Source organism: Phycodurus eques, chromosome 10 (assembly GCF_024500275.1).
Source record: "Phycodurus eques isolate BA_2022a chromosome 10, UOR_Pequ_1.1, whole genome shotgun sequence".
Lineage (NCBI taxonomy): Eukaryota > Metazoa > Chordata > Actinopteri > Syngnathiformes > Syngnathidae > Phycodurus > Phycodurus eques.
In genome coordinates this window covers 27,717,996-27,737,470 of record NC_084534.1, presented here as the reverse complement: position 1 = coordinate 27,737,470, position 19,475 = coordinate 27,717,996, and the positions used below count along the sequence as shown (strand labels likewise).

The following is a 19,475-nucleotide window of genomic DNA, read 5'->3' as shown; positions in this document are numbered from 1 at the left end:
TCTGGACAAGCCAGTGGTGGTGCCTTCCACGCTCGTGCAATGGAAAACAGAACAGAACAGAGCAGATTGAGTCACGCAATGACAGGTGCTGTTGATTGTTGTCTACTTCCAAAATGTTTGTACCGGATATGAATGTGTTCGTTATCCAATCAAATCGTGTCTATTAAAGTCGCTTGTGTGCAAACATACCTCCCTCTGTTTGTGTGTATATTGTGTTTTAAATTTATCTCATTAAAACAATTGCTATTTGAATGGTTGTACATAAAAGAAACAGTTTTACATGGGGGGGGGGGGGCAATGACTGTAGTAGCACTGTGGTTGTCTGCGGTGCAGGAAGAAGAGTGATTCGATTTGTATCTTTTTTTTTACACTATGGCAGTTTTGCGCCTCCTCGCAGTTGTTGTCTCTGGCCACCAGGTGTCACTGTTAATCTGGATTAGAGAAATCTGACGTGGTTCTCAAACTTTGTACACAAGCAAGCGCCACCTAAAAAAAAATAAAAAATACTTGACAAGTAAAAAAAAATATTTGAATAGTGATTCAAGTAAAATGTACTGCGCATGAAAGTTGCACCTAAATACGTTTGGAAACAAACAATTATTAGATTAAATCATTGAACGTGAAAGTTAAATACAACTGAACAGTATTGCATGTCATTTGATAGTGTGTGTGTACCTAATATTGTGGCCAGTGGCTGTAAAAAGAGGGATCAGAGTAAAAAAAAAAAAAAAACCCCATCCCATTATTCCTGTTTCCATGGAAACCAGACTGGGATTTGGCTATCCTTAATGATTCAGCACATCCGCGCCGGTTGCCATGGCGACGCCGGGCATGAGTCAGTTTGTTGCCAGGCAGTGACTCAGCAAAACACACAGACACAACTTGTCCACGAGCGTGTACACTTGTGTGTACATCCTGCTTTTATTGGACATTTATTGGACAATAAAAGCATTCCATTCTATTCTATTCTGTCTGACGGTACTCGGTTAGTATGGACAAATAGCACTATTGACTGATTAATCACATGCTTCACCCTGCCCCCCCATAACAAACACTTCCCTACGCAACGTCAAGCTGTTTGGACTCAACCATGACCGGATGCTACATAGACTTCACAATAAAATGATTTCCTTAGCGTGAGAACAGAAGTTGGTATTAGAGTGGAATGACACACTACGCGGAAAATAAAGACACGAAAGCGATTAACAAACAAACACAATGATGAGCCGTCAGGGACATAATTCAGGATTTACCTCTCATACGCACAACTGAAATGCTCTCATGCGCACGACTGTATTTGAAAACAATGACGATGATACAAATGAAGTCGCTTTTATTTCGAAACTCTTTACCGGATGTGAGAGTTGTTGGGGAGCGAGAAGCTTGACGGATTCAGGAAACCCACGCACACACGTACACACACACATAGAACTGTTACACGCCGCACACGTTACACGCTCTCACTTGTGGTAAGGACGTCGGCGGCTCTCCGTCCATTGGAGATAGTGGAAAAGAAAACTCGTCACAAGGCAAAGTCGACGTACCACCAGGAAACTATGACGGGTGGTTGTTCTTTTTAGAAAAAAATAATAAAGAAGAAGCAGAAGGGCGGGTCACCGACCGAGAGGCGTAGAATTTAAGTAGCGATCCATGTCCAGAGTCCTAGTTACAGGTTGCTAGCGGAGTTAGCCACCTAGCCGCGGCTAGCTCGCCGCGAGTGTCCAACTTTTCAGCGTCAAGCTCGCGACCTCAGTCCGGCAAAATGTGCTGTTTTTCGGGACGTTTATCCCCTTGGCCGGCGACTAGCATCGGCTGAGAACTTCTCTTCGTGTGTGTATTTTCTTCGACTGCACTTTTTGGGCCGTTCGTTTGACAAAAACTGGACTTTGCTTCCTCGGCTGTTGTAGCATAACCCCTCCAAAAAAAAAAAAAAAAAAAAAGGCCTCCAGAGATTATACCACTGGGAGTATTTCAAGACTGCTTTTTTGTGTTTTTTTTTTTTTTTTTTTTTTCTTTTTAAAAAGAAGAAGATAACGTCATAATATATATATTTTTTTGCCTGTGTGGAAAATGGATGCGGGCATAGAGAAGGAATGCAGCGCCTTGGGAGGTCTCTTCCAGCTCATCATGAACGACATGAAGGTACAAATAATGTTTGAATCCCAACTAAATAGTATTTCGTGCATTTTAATATTCGCCACATTTGGGGAAAGACGCTTCATTCATTGATGATGAGGATTTTCCACTTGCTCCGCATTATGTTTACCCTGCTAGTGTTTATATATGCTGAAAATAGTACAGGGAAGACCCTGGGGCGGGGGGATAATCTCTTTTTAAAATGTTTATTAACTGTACATAGTAAAGACCTAAGTCACATTCTTAAGTGGGATAGAAGTGAAAGGAAAAGTGAATAGCGAAAAACCGTTCAAAATAAATGGCTTTCAGACTGTCGACATCGGAACAGGTAATCACGTTTTTTATCACGTTTCTGACTCAAAGATACATATTTTTTTATTTATTTTTTATTTTTTTAAAATACAGTGGTGACTTGAGATATGAGCGGGCGTTAGGCTTTTCCTGCTTTGACTTGCGACCATAATCTCAAGATACGAGCTAGTTTGGTGGAAGTGACCGCAACTCACTTCTTAACATGCAGCAGTTTGGCAAATAGGAGGCCTCAGCACTTTTGCCTCAGTCAACACACAGACACACTCATTGGCTGACGCCCACATCACTCACCAGGCCAGGCCCCGCCTTTAGTAGTCAAAAATCACAGGTACCACAGTGTAAACATGTTACCTGCAGCTCACATGCACATTAAAAAAAATATATATATAATTCCAAATCAAAATTTGTCTGATTAATTAACAGTGTAATCGCGGGGAATCCTCGATTCTAAAAATATTAAATAGCTGCAGCTCTAAGTAGGACACAGACATTCAACTAAATATAGAGATACAATATTCATCCACAAGGGGGATTAACTCCTATTTAATAGTATGTTGAATTTTCTTACTAGTAAGGACAAAAAGGGTACCAGTACACTGACCTTAAGCCGCCGATCAAGGATAATGATACTCAATGCTCAAATGGCTTTCCGTAGCATGCTAGTCACAGATATCCTTTTTCACCAACCCCCAAAAGTCGCAAAAAGCTAATCCTTTCATGCTGTCTGAAATGAAGTCCAGCGGGGCGCACCAATGTCACACATTTGCTTTTAAAATGGGAAGGTTTTTCATTTTCATGAGACATGATCTCAAACTCCATATTTGACACGCTTTAAGGCGTTGGTTGTGGTTGTATTGAGTTTTCCAACTGGAATTGAACCATGTGAAAACGGGGGTAAAAAGGGGGCAGGGTGGGTTGGGGGGGTAGTAATAAGGCAACTTTTTGCCAGCTGTGTCCGCTTTTGATGTTAGCTGCACCCCTCGATCGGCTAGTCTGCTGGTCTGTTTTTTTTTTTCCCCCGTAAAACAAGTTGTTTACCTGAAAGTGAACAAATGCAAAATGGGGAAGTGATACCATGAACGCTTTGCATTTTCATGAGATTTCATTTCCTCAAATCGTTAGCCCTATTAATCGTGTAGTTGCCCAAAAATCTGACTTTCTCCTCTAAAATTCAGCTTGATTTCTAAAACACCCTGGAGTTTTTCCTCATATGTTTTTCCTCTAATAACTACAGCTTAATTTATAAAAAAAAATATTTTCCGAGAATTTATATTTTTTTCTCTGAAAAATACAAACTTCAGAAAGTCTTTTTTCCCCCCAAATAAATATTTTTTTTCAAAAACAATTATGTATTTTTCTCAGGAAAAAAACCCCAATTGTATTCATTTGAGATAGCTTCACTAGTGCTCAAAAGAATAAACAACAGAAGATGTAACTCTAAAACTGAAGCTGTTTTGCAAATGGAACAGACCACAGGTGGAAAGCAGTTAGCAAGACAACGCTGTGTATTTTTCTCTTTTTTACATTTTGCCAACGCTTTCGCCACTGGAGGTGGTATGGGGCGGCGGCGACATCCGGCTGAAGTTGCTCAGGTAGTGCGTCTCACCCAGGATGGCACGCCGAAGCGCACTGTGCCAAGACGCTTCCCAGCACTCCCAGACATTACTCAGACTCATTTGGGCTCATCTGGAGGGATTTCAGCCTGCCGTCTGATTTTCCGCTTCGATTTTGAGTACGATTCTGAATCCAGACCTCCATGGGATGAGGATGTTTATTTTTATCATCATTCTTTTGTTTTTTTCATTTTTGACACGTTCTACGTTTTCATAAATGAATATTTTCAACCGGAATATCTCATGCTTTTATCTAGGATGTTGTTTAAGTGTTCCCTTTGTTTTACATTTTTTGCAGTATTATGATTTCAACTTTAATCTCGTTGAATACATTTTTTTGTATTCTTATTCCGTGTGGCGGTGAATCCATTTCTTCACGAGTCATGCTTATGAATCGCGGCAGCGCAGGTTGATTTCGGATTAATGTTTAACACGAGCAACTGAAATTTGAACACGTGGTCCAACGCCTTCAATTGGCCAATAGCGGCTTGGGGGTGCAGCAGGGATTTAAAAAATTTGCAGGCGCAGGTCTGACATGTACGACGTGGAATGCGACACGTGACCTCTCGGTTGAGGCTTTTACAGTCACGATTGTGACACTGATAAAATTTCCGTCTTGAGAAATCCGACGAGGTTTGCGTCACGGCGCCCCCGCCGATGACTCACCGATTTTCACAGCGACCGTCCAGATTATTTTCTCAACACCCGTTTGCTAAACTTCTCGTTTGATCGCCGACGGTTGGTGAGCGCTGCCAAGCGGAGGAGAGGAAACGAGGAGCTTCGGGTTTCACTCCGGCAGAAAACAATTTGTTGGTTACCTGATGGAACTTGTAGAGCGACACGTGACTCACGTGTCCTAGAAACATAACAGGGAAGAAGCCTGTGTGTGTGTGTGTGTGTGTGTGAGAGAGAGAGAGAGAGAGAGAGAAAGAGAGAGAGAGCCATTGAGTGTTTGAATGAGTGAGTGTGTGTGTATGGGAGAGAGAGTGTCTTTTTTAAGTGTGTGTGTGAGACAGAGTGAAAGAGTGTGTGTTTGAAAGAGAGAGTTTGTGCGCATGTGTGTGTTATTCCAACCTCCGTCGTTTGGTCGGGATGGCAGCATCCCAAACAGGGCGCGCCCGCTGCCCGCCCGGCCGCCTTCTGCCTCGTTGGCATGCGCTGGAAGTCATGTCTAATTAATCTGCGTTTCTGTCGCGGTAAATCTCTCCTCGGCGGCAGACGTGGCCCGATCGCTCCCGATCTGTCACGAACACGCCCAAGCTCTTCGGGGTCATTGTGCTAATTATTGGTACACGCCCTGTTCCCAAAGGAACAACTAATGAATGTGTTCAGGAGACATGATGTTAACCAGTACGGTTGAAAGGCGACGATCGTGTGGTAGACGCAACTCTGGCCTTTTTGTGGAGTTGGCAGGTTTGTCGGAGGTACTACAGGTTCCTCTCGCACAAGATTAAGACTTTTCTCCAAAATCACACACTGTAGTCACTTCGACAAACCTAAAGCAAAAACCTTTGAAATGTGTGGAAATGCAGTCAGACATGTAATGTGCTTTTTTTTTTTTTTTTTTTTAATTAGATAGGACACTATATTATTGTCCTTTATAAAATCATACAGTGATGACATAATTAAATAGAATGTCAAGAATGTAAGTTTTTGCCACAGTTTTTGCTTCATTTCAATGGACATTGTGCTGCTCGTTCTGTTATGCACACCTTTACCACCCAGGGGCAGTATATTATATAGCCATACACAAAGTTTCACAACTAACTCGGTAAGATGCAACTAATGAATATTTTAATTAATCTGTCTGATTTAAGTCTTTTGGATGAATCGGATAACATATTTTTAAATTTCAATGTTTTTATTTAGAAGCATGACATTTCAAATTGACATTGCAGGAAATGCTCAAACGTAAATTGATTATGCTTCAGCGACTGGTCTGTAACATGTTACAAAATTAGCAAAAATGTTGATCGTTGTTTAAAGTAAAAGCAGATGTTTGCAAATGTCATATTTTGATTCCACACAAAAATGATCGGTCTGCTTTCATGGAGGAATACAGAAATCGGAGAATATTTACATTTAAACGAGGTCGCTAAACGATCCATCTACTAAGGATAGTCTACTATTGTCGATTAATCGGGTAATTGTCGCACGTCTAGCAGTAATATTAGTCATTTTGCACAAAGGATAAAGACTGTATGCCTGGGAGTATTGTCTGTTTGTTTGATGTTGGACCGTAAACTTCAACATGGAGTGGCATAAAACAGCTTGAAGCCTCTTTTAATAACAACAAATAAATAAATAACATGCATCTGCTAAACGGCCGCTTGTTGTGAAGTGACTCGAGTTGAGTTGAGTTTACTGTCGCCATACAGTGCTCATAACATTTCTTGCTAGCAAGTCAAAGCAAAAACTCGGCCGAATGACAATTCGTAATGCGGAACGCAATGAAAGTTTGTTACGATTTGCGTTTGCGATGAAAATAGTTCATCTTCTTCTGGTTGGCCGCACAAGCTTGCGTGGTCCGGGTCAATTGTGCTCAGGGCTCATTATCTCACGCTCGCAGCTTCCCGGATGAGGTGTCGGCGATCGGTCACATCAGCGGTGACCCTTTCCGTCGGTCGCCCCTCGCTCTCCTGTCCTCTGCGCCCCCCTCGCCTCTCGTCCGTGTTCCGCATCTGCTTCCTCTCCTCCCCGCAGTCTCATTCCAGCGCTTCACGAGGATTCAATTAGTGCTCTTCTGCTTGTTAGCTGTTTACTTGAAAAGAAAATGTCGCTCCTGACAACAGCAGACCTCCTTTTCGTTCCTCCTGCCTGCCTGGGGACTGAAATTGAAACCTTGTGTGCGAATGGCAAAAGTCCTACAACTGACTACACTAGAACTTTCGTGTTGTTGTTTGGATGTGGAAGCAACACCCTCCTCCCCATCTGCAAAACTTTTTGTACTAACGCTCACACAAAAGGAATTCACTGCTGTGATATGAAGATGTAAAAACGATACAACGCTTTTTTTTTTTTTTTTTTTTTTTTTTTTTTTTTTTTATTATAAACCTGCTCCAAGCTGATTACTAAACAGCACGTCGATTACAGAACAGCCACACATCCTCCCTGTGTTTCCTGCTGCTCGGGAACTAGTTGAGGAACGCTAGACACTTTCTATTTTGATTGTTTTTCACACAGATATTTACTGTAATTATGTATTTACTAATGCGTTAGTATATGTTAGTGATGGACTATGTACAAATTGGGTTTACGTCACTGCCATACTGTATATACGGACCTTTGTTTTAAACAAGAACCCCCCGCACTTAATTGTTACTGCTACTTTTTAAAAACAGTGTAATGATTTTTTTTTTGCAGTCTCGTGGTTGATTTGAAGTCTGTCAGACACCCTGCGCCCAGGGAGAGGGAAGATAAAAGTCATATTAATGCAAATGTATAACATGCGTTTATCATCTTGTTTGTATCAGCCACAGTAACTTGCACTGATTTATGCGTCAGGTCTTTCATCTTCATCAAAAGAGAAAAAGTTTGTGGTTCCACACAAATCCCAAACAGGCATGTTTCTCACACTCTCAGCTCAGTAGATGCGGAGCTATTCTAATTAGCCCTTCATGACAATCCCAGACTTTTTTTTTTATTTCAATCTGGTATGTTGGGGATAGATGTTACGGAATGTTCCACATGATCTCATTCAGGCGGTTCTACGTGGGGAGGGAGGGATGGACATGAGTCAACAGGTAGCGAGACGGATTAGTGACGCGCAATGGAGGGTGGGGCTCTATGACATAACACACACACACACACACACCTTGTAGGAGCACTCCCGTTTATAGGCGGAGTGTTTTTCATTTTCTTTCCCCTTTCGCTGTTCTGTGTAAACGGCTCTGAGACGTGGTGGGGTACAAACTCAAGACAGCTAATTTGCTCCCCTTGAGTTAGTACCACAGGCAGCTAGGATGCCGCCTCTGTTGTAACTGTATTCTGCAATTCCGAGATTGGGAACTTTTCGAAAGCAATTGTTGTCGTCCGACAAGTATTTTATACGTCACACCTGACGCTGATGTCGTCACTCGTGGAAGTCAACGCAGTTGCCACAGTATCCCGCTTTGCAGGGTTCTGCGTAAAAGGCACAGGCGGATTTATGTTGAGCCTTCTGCTATGGATCAGATCCTAGACACTTCTCACTCTCACTGGCCATCCACCATCTTCCCTTGCTGAAAATGTTAGAATGCTGCCCGGCCTTCAGCAATTTTCCCCTATGCTGTGTCAGAAACAACAAGACTGAGGTTTTTTTTCTAAATTTAGTGGAGAGTTCCTCTTCTCTTAGCAGCTGGAATTCACCATGGAGCTCAGTGGAAATAATTGTCACAGAGCCTCCAGTCATTCAGAACAGCGTACTCCTGTAGCGCACCAGGTACTCCATGGACTGGTGACTAAATGAGATCTTTCTTCAGCCAGTCACTTTGGATGTCGCCTCAAGTCTCTCTTCAGTCTCCTTCGCCGCCATCGGTCACTAGACTAAACAAAGATTAAGGAGGTCGGATTGGTGGCCGGCGGCAGGTGACTACGCACTCTGACTGAGGTCATTCATAGTAAACCCGCTCGACTGATTGGATAACAGCTCTCGGTATCCCCTCTGCACGCAGAACTGTTTATAGCTTAGCTCGTGTGCACCGCGTACACTTTTAGCTTGTACGAGAGGTCATCGGTATTACCAGTCTGATTTCAGAATCAATTACGGCCTCTTTATACTCCCGACAGCATTGCATCGCATGACCGACTCATAGGGCCGCGCGGCACAAATTGTCGCCACGCTGAATTCCGCGGAGATCACCTCTCGTGATTGGTCCGTTTCCGTCACATGCTGTGATGACTTACTCAGCTTTCCCCTTGGTTCCACATACCACCTACGCCGCCGCCTTCTTGATCGATTTTGCAGTATAATCCAACGTATAATCTGGTCATCTAGGTCCATTTGTTCTAGCAGACACTGTTCCACGGTCGCCATTGTTGTTGGTTTGTTCCTTGTTACGGAAAATAAAGTAAAAACGGCTACCGGAAATGGCCATAAAAGCAGACGAAACTCCACCCTGTGGTGTCCTAGCCAATAACAGCCGTAGTGACACCCCCGCCTTGGAGGAGAACTGCAGGACATTTTCAGCTGTCGTTGGCATGGTCCAAAGTCTGGACCACGCCAACAAACTCCATTTTCACATAGCAGGGCTGGACAGGCCTTGCCCACTGCTGCACCGGTTGCAAAGGACTGTTACATTCCTGGCGGTCGTGATGAACTCTGGTAGAATGTGAAGTTTAGGCGAGAAGTAGCGAGGTCAATGATCCTGTCAAGGGGCGTTCACTGACTGTTTAATGAACTCTGTCAACAACTAAATTGGCATTAGGGCCATCAAGGTTTTCTGCGGCGACACTGTAATTTACTGCCCAGCATTTTATCGCATTAGTATCAGCTGATAGCCTCATTGACCCATCGCGGTCCATTGGTAAATTACATCATTTGTGCAATGTTTAACCACATTGATGAATGGGCTTGGTACATGGCTGGAGAGTGGAAGTCTCTCAATTTCTCAATAGATTGCTTCGTATCAGAGGCGTAACACAGGCAGAATGACAGCTGTGTGAACGGGAGGACCTGAAAGCAGTGACCGGGGTGTAAAGTTTAACGCTCAAAGCTCCCTTCTCATGCCTCATCGTGTCGAAAGCAATCATCACTGTCCGTCGAGTATTTTCATACGACGACAGATCGCCACACATCCTGTTATTGACGTGTGTAAACGGACACAGTAACGTCCCACTTCATGGGACTCTGTGTGAAAGGCGAATACAGTTAGGCAGAAACTCTCTATAAACCTGCTAAAGTCAGCATTTCTCTATCTAATTTAACTCATTCACTAACAGCCGAGGTCCCCATATTGCCAGCCGTTGAGACTGAGAGAGGGCATTTCTCTCCCTCATAACTGATGTGACAAAAAGAGATTATCACCAATTGTTTTATTTCATTTGACTCAAAAGCTGTGCTGATCTCAAATCCAAAGGGATTTAACTCTGCCATCATATTTTGTGTAAGACACTTGAGTGACTCTCACCACCAACAAAAAAAAAACGACAAAATGATAAACTAATAGATTCTAGGTGGCAGAAGATTTGACTCCACTGTCCTGGCAGGCTGTGAAGTAGCGTATCAGCTAAAAGGCTTTAGTGGGCTCGCAGCTCAGAGGCTAACGACGCAGCGTGAAAGGGTTAAAGATGTTTTATCCTCTCGCCGGCCGAGCGTCAGCATCGGCAGAGGTCAGACGGGTTGCGGAGAGTCGAGTTCTGGCTGAGCAGCTGCTGCATTCAGCGCCTGCAGTGCGAAGCAGCCTTGGATTACATCATCAGTCAAAACGGGTTGCAAGCCCCTGAAGGAAGCGTCACACACCAGGATCAAAGTTCCTAACCTTGTCTGCTTTCTTTTCGATAACCCAAAATACCTTGAATTTCTATTTGCGGGGGTTATGGACCAAGCCCTGACTTTAAAAAAAAAAAAAAACAACATTATTTTATTTTAATAATTGCCTATATCAATAGTTTGAACTGTAAATATACCCAAACTATGATCCCAAAACACTTTAATATTATCTAAAATGTCCATTATCTTTACAGATGATTTGATTTGGAAAAAATGCACCGGAATACGAGGATGCCAAGCGTGTATATGGCTGCTTTACAAACCAAAAAAAAAAGCAATTAGCTGTTTCATGACGTTTTTGACTCAGTTACGTATAGCTGCAGTAAATGCTTATTGGCGGATTTTGTGCACTTTTTGTTTTTCCCTCTGATGCCACAAGATGGCGGTAAAGCCCCGGCTAAATCGAAAAGTAGATATTGGTGCAAGGAATAGGGGTGTCCTGATCCAATCTTTGATATCGGATACCGGCCCGATGTCAGCAAAAAAACGAGTATCGGATCGGACTGGATCTAAAAATTCAGATTTTACCACTCTTATTCAAGCAGTCCATTCCATGCGCCACTCCAGCACTTCTATCCAGCAGTGCCTGGAAGGCATGCAGAGCCCACGTGATTAACAACAACAGTTTATTAAGTTGCTAACATAGGAGCAAGGAGTAAGCGTGAATGTTACTTGCTGAATCATTTATTGACACTCCAGTTGATGTTCACTGTAAAACTAAACTCACATAACCAAAGAATTACACCTATTGTATGTTCAAATACGTCACAGACTTCGTTTCGTTCATAGTTTTTGTTCACAAAAATCATTAGCTCAAAGCTAACACACGATTAATGAAAAACACTATTGACAAGCTAACAAAAATTTGCATCTAACTCGCAGCATGCGCTCAAAATAATAAATATTGGTACACAAATGCTGTATAAACACAAACAGGCAGTATAACAATACTCTCAGGCATATATTCTTCAATCTGTGAAAAACAAGTTATATTAACAATATTCGATCGCAAATTCTACTTTCTTTATTGCAAATATGTATCTCATTGCATGCACCACATTGCCCGTCAGAGGTAAACATGTGCACAGCAGGAACAGTGATCCCAAAAAGGCACATAGAGACAGCTAAGCACCTCAAACCTCACTAATATATAGTATATATATATACTATTTTATATATATATATATATATATATATATATATATATATATATACACCCTCAGTATTACTGCATATATAAAATATATATATAATACACCCCCACTATTATTACTATACTCACACAAATCACCTGATCAAGCCTTTTCTAACATTCCATACTATAAAATAAGTAAATTATGTATGATTCCTATCCGCTGCGACAATGTCGATAAAACTATACCCCAGATGCATGTGGAGAAACCAAATGTCTTCCCACCATATAGTGACAGTAAAAAATAACTGAATTGCACATTAAAAGTAGAATTTGTATTTGTTATTTGAGGTTATTTTTCATGATTTTCTATAGTTTTTAATTTAATCTTTTCATTTGTAAAATATGCTTATGTTTAAGTTAAGCAGTGGTTATGTTGCAATTTAAATGAAGATTTAGATTTATCGTTCAAGTAATGATTTATCGTTTAAGTAATCCATTGGTTAATAATAAATAGCCTGCTGTTGCTGATTGTCTAATATCACTTGATGAAGCCTTTTCTAACATTCCACACTTCAAAATGAGTAAATTATGTGTGACATCTGCTGATGTCGGTTCTGACCGATTTTGAGATTGGCCAAACTCAACGCCGCAATATCGGTATCGGATCGGAAGTGAAAAAGTTGGATCGGGCCGTCCCTTGTAAGGAGGTATGCTGAAGTGATACATCTGACTGAAGACTAAGGTCTTTGGATGGCGTGGAAGAGTTAATTTTAACCTGGGTTGTTAATGGCAGTTATGTAAATTGCTTGCAACATTTGTTTTAAGGAGCCGTTTGTGTATGGTGAATAGCGAATTGCCGTCGAGAGACCGTATAAAGGGATTATTCTTGATTAAACACTCCAATGTACATTTATTTTTTGTAAACAGTGACTCGCTTCGATTGCTGATTAGTCATCAGAACTCCAGAGTATCTGATGATGAACGTTTCAGGTCCACGCATTGAGTCAATTAATCCTCTCAGGCTGCGTCTGTCATGCCCTGAAAGCACTGGCGTTCTCACGCTCAACCTCCCCTCGTGCAATCTCGCACATTTTTTGCTCTTTTTTTTTTTTTTTAATCACTCACCACCAAGCTCATATACGTTCCTTTAAGAGCATAATAGCATCTGATCTGCATCAGTGTGACCTGTAAGAGCTACAGTATTATTAAAAATGTTAAACCCCTCTCCACATGCCTATCATATTCTCCGCTACTGTAATCCAACACATAGTCATGGTTCACTATTCACCAATTTGCCATTTTTTTCTCTGTGGAACCTAGTCCCATCTTTTTGTTGAGTAACTCACCTGTATTTTAATGTTTTTTTCTGTAAGCCTAAAATGCCACAACATGCTGACAAAGCCCTGTCTTAATCAGAAATTAGTAAAGTATTTATCAAGGATATATGTTAAACATCTTGACTGAGAGACACGGTTTGTATGTATATTTATATATATTTGTAAGATGAGTTTAGCCTGGGTTGCTTGTAGATATTACGGGGAGTCTTTGCCACGTGCATGGATACGCACACTTTCGGTGCATTATTTTTTTTTTTTTTCTTAATCAAAAAACCTGTAAGCCATTTATATTTTAGGGTAAAAGATGAGTTTAAAATTACAGTTGAAACCAGAAATGATTTCTATTTGATAAATGCTGAAATAATGAGAAGGATTTTTTTAGGCAATGTTTAATTTCTTTCTTCAAAGTCAGAAGTTTACATACAGTAAGACTACTATGCCTTTAAACAATTTAGGAAAACCCTGATGCTGATATCATTTCTTTGGAAGCTTCTGATAGGTTTATTGACAACATGTGAGTTGGTGAGAGACACACCTGTGGATGTATTTGAAGTTGGCACACCTGAAAACCACTTCCTCTTTGTGTAACAGCATGGAAAAGTCAAAGGAAATCAGCCAAGATATCAGGAAGGGAATTGTGGACTTGCACAAGTCTGGCTCATCCTTTGGTGCAATTTCCAGATGCCTGAAGGTGCCACATTCATCTGTTCAAACAATTATACACACGTATAAACACCACGGGAATGTCCAGCCGTCATACCGCTCAGGAAGGAGACGGGTTCTGTGTCTCAGAGGTGAACGTGCTTTGGTCCCAAATGTGCATATCAACAAAGCGCAAAAGCAAAACACCTTGTGAAGATGCTGGCTGAAGCTGGTAAGATTCATTATCCACAGTGAACCGAGTACTGTACCGACATGGTCTCAAAGGCCACTCTGCCAGGAAGAAGCCATAATGCCAAAAGAAAAAAAAAGAAGACAGATTGCAGTTTCGAAATGCACACAGGGACAAAGACCTAAAAAATTTTTTGTCCTGTGGTCTGAGGAAACTAAAATTTGAACTTTTTGGCCATAATGGGCATCGTTACATGTGGGTGGAAAAAGAGGGAAGACTGCAAGCCTAAGAACACCATCCCAACTTTGAAATACAGGAGTGGCAGCATCATGTTGTGGGGTCGTTTTGCTCCCGGAGGACTGGTGCACTTCACAAATTAGATGACATCCTGAAAAAGAACATTATGTGGAAATACTGAAGCAACATCTCACTACATCAGTCAGGATGTTAAAGCATTGGCGCAAATGGGTCTTCCAAATGGACGACGACTCCAAGCATATTGCCAAACTGGTTACAAAGTATTTTAAGGATAGCAAAGGCAATTTTTTGAAGTGGAATCGCAAAGCCCTAATCTCAATCCTATTGAAAATTTATGGGCAGACCTTAATAGGCATGTGCAAGCAAAGGGATCTACACACTTGGCTCAGTCACACCAGTTCTGTCAGGATTGGGCCAAAATTCCTTCCAACTATGGTGAGAAGCTTGTGGATGGATAGCCAAAACATTTGACCCAAGTCTTACAGTTTAAAGGCAGTGGTACCAAATACTAATGAAATGTATGTTGACTACTCACTTGGAAGAAAGTAATTAAAAATGGTCTTATATAAAAAAAATATATATATTATTCTAGCAAATGGCAAATAAAAGTAATTTTAGTATTCCAAATTGACCTAAAACAGGAAATGTTTAGTCTCATTTCATCTCAGACAGTGAGGTGGGGAAAAAAAGGGTCTTTTTCTTGCGTGTGTGTCAACATCTGATTTCAAGTTCAACTGTAACTGATTTGGGATCGTAGTTTAGTTATTATTGGTGACTTTTTTTTTTTTTTTTTTACAGCAATAATCGTGTAATAAAAGTGATTGTTGTAAAGATGAATTATTGGAGAGATGGTGTTCAGCAACCATTAAATTGGTAGTTGTGGGTTCTTAATTATTAACCTTGCATTTTTAATATAATAAATGTGGTATGTCTTTGTTGTAATTGTGTTTCTATGTGATAACAGCGGAATCGGTTAAATTCTGCTTACTCCATCCCCATTTCAAACCAAGGTTGTCATTTTTTTGGTGTTTTGTTTATTGTTTTGTTATGTTGTTAGTTTGTGTAGCTAGGGTCGAAATAAACTTGTTAATCACTGGAGTGAGTGTAAACCCTGCTTGTGTTTGTGTTTCTGCAGGCCAGTTATCCCACATGGGAGGACTTTGTCACCAAGGGAGTCAAACTTCAGTCGCAGCTCAGGTAAGGCTTGTCGCAACACACCTGCACTTTCAGCAATATGGACCTTATAGTGGAACCTCCAAAGTTGAACATGATCCAATAGTCGAGTCTACTAGTCCAGTGTTTCACAACATTGATTGAGCCAGGGTGCATATTTTATAGGGATGGGCCAATACCGCTTTTTTTTTTTTTTCAGACAGTACTCGCCGATACCAAGGACCGATACTTGATAATGGCATTACATGGTACCATACATCCTACCCAGAAGGTATATGTCAGGTTGGTGAAGTGGTATCAGGTGTCGTAGTATCGGAGCATTTTCACGAGTACGTATGTAAACTGATACTGGTATTGGTGCATTCCTTATATTTTACATTACAAAAAATGCACAGCACACCTTTAAAATATATACCGTATACTGAAAGAATGATGATCTCGTTGCAAGTTAGTTTACAAATTTACTGACTGTGTGAAATCTTTCCGTTGTATGAAACAAACAAGTGGATACACTGGTTAATTGTACCTTCTACCATCGAGTGGAAGATCCTCCTTCCTGTCACTGGCATAGATGGATAAACATACATATTTGTAGTCAAATTAATAATTTTTTGACTCATCCCTCCATTTCCTATTACCCTTGTCCTCATTAGGGTTGCGTGTAACTGGAGTCTATCACGGAGTCACAGCTGGCTTTGGGCAAGAAAAGCTGAGTACACCATGGACTGCGTGCCAGACAGTCGCAGGGCATATGTAGACATATAGCATATAGCATTAACACTCACATTCACGCCTGTGGTCTTCAATCAAGCTAACGTGGATGTTTTTCAAATGGTCAGAGCCGAAATTCAAACCCAGAAATGTGAGGCAGACGTGCTAACCACTGCCGACCCCTGCTGCCACATTTTGTTGTTTACCATAATATTGAAATAACCCTTTACAAACTGGTTTTTATGCTGCAGTGAAACAGAGAACAACTAATGTATCTGTTTTGCAAGTTCACCCTGCTTTACATAAAAGCTGAAGACAAGCACATGCAGTGTCATCTGATCTTCTTGGTTAAGTTTACAAGAGTAATGGCCGTGTGTGTGTGCTCATACAGACCTAGCGTGGTATAGTCTAGCCTTGTAATAGAACACGCACATAGACAATAGGCCCATTGATGATGATGATGTGGCGTCAGTGGGTTTCCAGTTCCACTGCGGAACTGGCCTTTGAGACTCTCTCATGTGGCTTTTAGCAGTCAGGCGTCCAGTCACTGATTCACAGAGTGAGAGAGCCGGGTTGGCGGGGGGCGTCCTCGTTTGAGTGGCTTTTGTATTTTTGTTTGCTGTGGGGATGTTGTTAAAGGAGCAAATGTGTCTCCTGTTGACTGTTGTGGAGCTTAGCAGTGTGTCTCGTCAAGGTTACGAATGTGCTCGAACTGGTAAATACTGGGAGCGTAACGGTCCACGTGTGACACATTCGGTACTTTAATATGATAGCCACACGCTACTCTATAAACGAACACAGTGCTGCTCAGCTTCTAGCCATTGATAAGAATGGCGAATGAAAAGAACTTACCGACTTAACATCCAACGGCATTTAAAGTAACACCCTCTATGTAGCTCTTCACATCAGGATCAAACTTTATTTGTAAGTGCTTTTCATACAAAAAGAATGCAACTCAAAGCACTTTACATAAATTAAAAAGGGCACAAACACACACATACATACATACAGGTTAAAAATGCTACCGTGAGGACCTAATATAGTGACGCGGAGTACAGAACATGCAGGTGAGGACACACCATAGCAGGACCAGGACCGGACCGTAGGTCGTGGCCATCAGCCACCAGAATGGAGCCCGTGGTGTAGCAGCGCAGAGGGAGACTGCACGCATGGTGACGGGGGACTACGACCATGGCCCACCACAGCTCCCAGTGCAGAGGAAACAGTAAAATATGACTAAAAGATATTGATCAAACCTAAAATGCATGGAATGCAATGCTTGAAATGATACAGACAGAACAGACCTAAAATATAACCAAAAAAAAGCAGCATTTGGACAGATAAAATGCAAATTAATAAAAGAATGGAAATAAAAGTTACCAAAAAAAGGCTGAGATAAGTAAAAGAAAGTAAGCAAAATAAATTATAGCACCAAATTGAAAAGGTGGGTCTTGAGCCTGTTCTTAAAAACAAAAATGTTTTCTGTAGCCCTGTGGTTCCCGGCAGGCTGTTCCAGAAAAAGTCAAACTCTGCCGCTCTGTAAGTGCATGTCCTGGTTTTAGGGATAACTAAAAGGCCAGAACCAGAGGACCCTCAGAATTTGTGAGGGTTTGCATGCTCAAAGTAGTTCTGGGAGAGAAAATGAAGGCCCAATTAAAGACCAATAAAAGAACCTTAAAATGTATCCGGGTTCAACCTCAGAGGTTCCACTGTATGGAAAGTTGTATGCTGGAGCCGATAGATTCCAGCGCCTAGTTGCTGAGAAGGAACCACGTACAGGCTGTTGCTTTCATTTTTTTTTTTTGTAATGTTAAAGGTGTGTTGTCTGTCACTCCATTCAGGACCACCATCCTGGTGACGGGCGCCTTCCTGGATGCTTTTCAGAAGGTAGCAGACATGGCGATGAGCTCTAGAGGTAAACACAAATACTGCTGCAATCCCTCCACCAACGAGAAATGGTCTGCTCCATAGCGCAATGTGTTGATTCTTTTGCTGCGCACAGGGAGCTCAGAGTTGTGGTCTTAAGACTGTCGCTGTGATTATGTAAGAACAGTTGGTATTAAAATGAAATCCAACATGTGGGGGCGGGAGTGCCAAGACGAATCATGGCCGTTCCCCTCGACGGAAGCAGCAGCAGCAACGGGCCTGCTCTGTCATGCCTGAATGTTTGTCAAAAAAGAGGAAATGCTTGATTGGCAAACAGGCTCGTAATTTGGATGGGATCAGTTTGATCCGGCGTAACGTGTGCACTACTCACAAAAAGTTCAGAGATATTCAGCTTTCAGGAAATTAGAGCGCTCTTCATCATGCTGTTAATATTTTAACCTAATGCGACCAAAAGGGTCACCTAAAAATTGATCGACAGTGCCTCGCCATTGCGTACCTTCAAACAGAAAGTGGCCAGTGAGCTTACAGTACAATAGAGAGACTGGACGAGTCACAGAAAGGCATGTAAGTGGGCGTCCTTGTAAATTTTCATGACTCAAACACCTGTTTGCTGTTGAGCTCCTTGTTAAGAGAAGAGAAAGTTGTGCAAAAAGTGAACTGAAACAATGACTCATTGGAGATTTGCATTCAAAGGTTTAGAGGAGGTCACAGTGCAGTTAAAGCTCATCCCAAAATTGCACCTGCAAGCCGAATAGCCCTAACTTTTTGTAAGTAGTGTCGACTATTATTTTTCACTCATTCACTGCGAGCCATTTTTCAAAGCAAAGTTCCCCCATATTTGAGTCGTTTTAGAGCATTTTGACTGATCTTTATAGACTCCGAATATTGTGTTCTGTGACAATATAAAGCCTACTAAAAATACTTTTCACCAGAAAAAAAAGTTTGTTTCCGGAGTTTTCCATTCTTTGATTGGGACACCACAGACTATAAAACAACACAAATGAGACTGAGAAAGGACTTTTAATGGCAAAATTATCATTTATTTACAGATATTCCGCTGACTCACTGCATTGCACAAGTTGAACGTTAAGTCACATGGCATTCCTCATTCAGTCCATGAACTGTCATCTTTTCTCACGATCGCGACATGCACACTTCTGCGACGTACCGTGACACATATGCTTTTTATACCGTACGTGTGCGTACACTGTTTAAGTGTGAGGTGCCTAAACCTATCCAAACCTCCGTGTTGGCATTTATTTGCCCTCATAAGCAATACAAAAAGTCGAGATTCACACTCGAATCATTTTCTACTCGCAACACTGCTATCAACAGGAATCTGTTCGCCATTACAATGGTTTACAAACTTGAATTTCACAGACAAGGTCACCGAGACCCTCTTCCATGCCTACTCGTTGATACACGTACTTGACGAATATATATGTCAGTGGCAGTAAATGGTTAGACTCCAGTTGACGAGTATAAAGTTAATAAGCTCTCTAAGGGGCAGACAGCTATGTTTGGATGTTGGACAAAAGGCCAAAATTTTTTTTTATTTTATTTACTATTATTTTTTTATGTTTGTGGACGGCAGCTTAATCTCCTTTCTGGG

The 19,475-nt window shown here is 41.5% G+C and overlaps 1 protein-coding gene across 6 annotated transcripts in view; it reads left to right on the top strand.

The window, feature by feature from the left end:
- The first annotated feature begins 2,024 nt into the window (after positions 1-2,024).
- mtss1 (MTSS I-BAR domain containing 1) overlaps positions 2,025-19,475 on the top strand; it is a 39,182-nt gene continuing 21,731 nt past the window's right edge. For 3 of the 6 annotated variants that reach the window (XM_061687737.1, XM_061687734.1, XM_061687733.1), the window contains exons 1-4: positions 2,025-2,142; positions 15,228-15,289; positions 15,465-15,547; positions 17,818-17,891. In XM_061687737.1, the coding sequence (XP_061543721.1) occupies positions 2,094-2,142; positions 15,228-15,289; positions 15,465-15,547; positions 17,818-17,891 (268 nt within the window). In that variant the 5' untranslated portion in view covers positions 2,025-2,093. Of the gene's footprint in view, positions 2,143-15,227; positions 15,290-15,464; positions 15,548-17,817; positions 17,892-19,475 lie in introns of those variants that run through there. The other 3 variants (XM_061687738.1, XM_061687735.1, XM_061687736.1) reach the window with 2 other exon arrangements.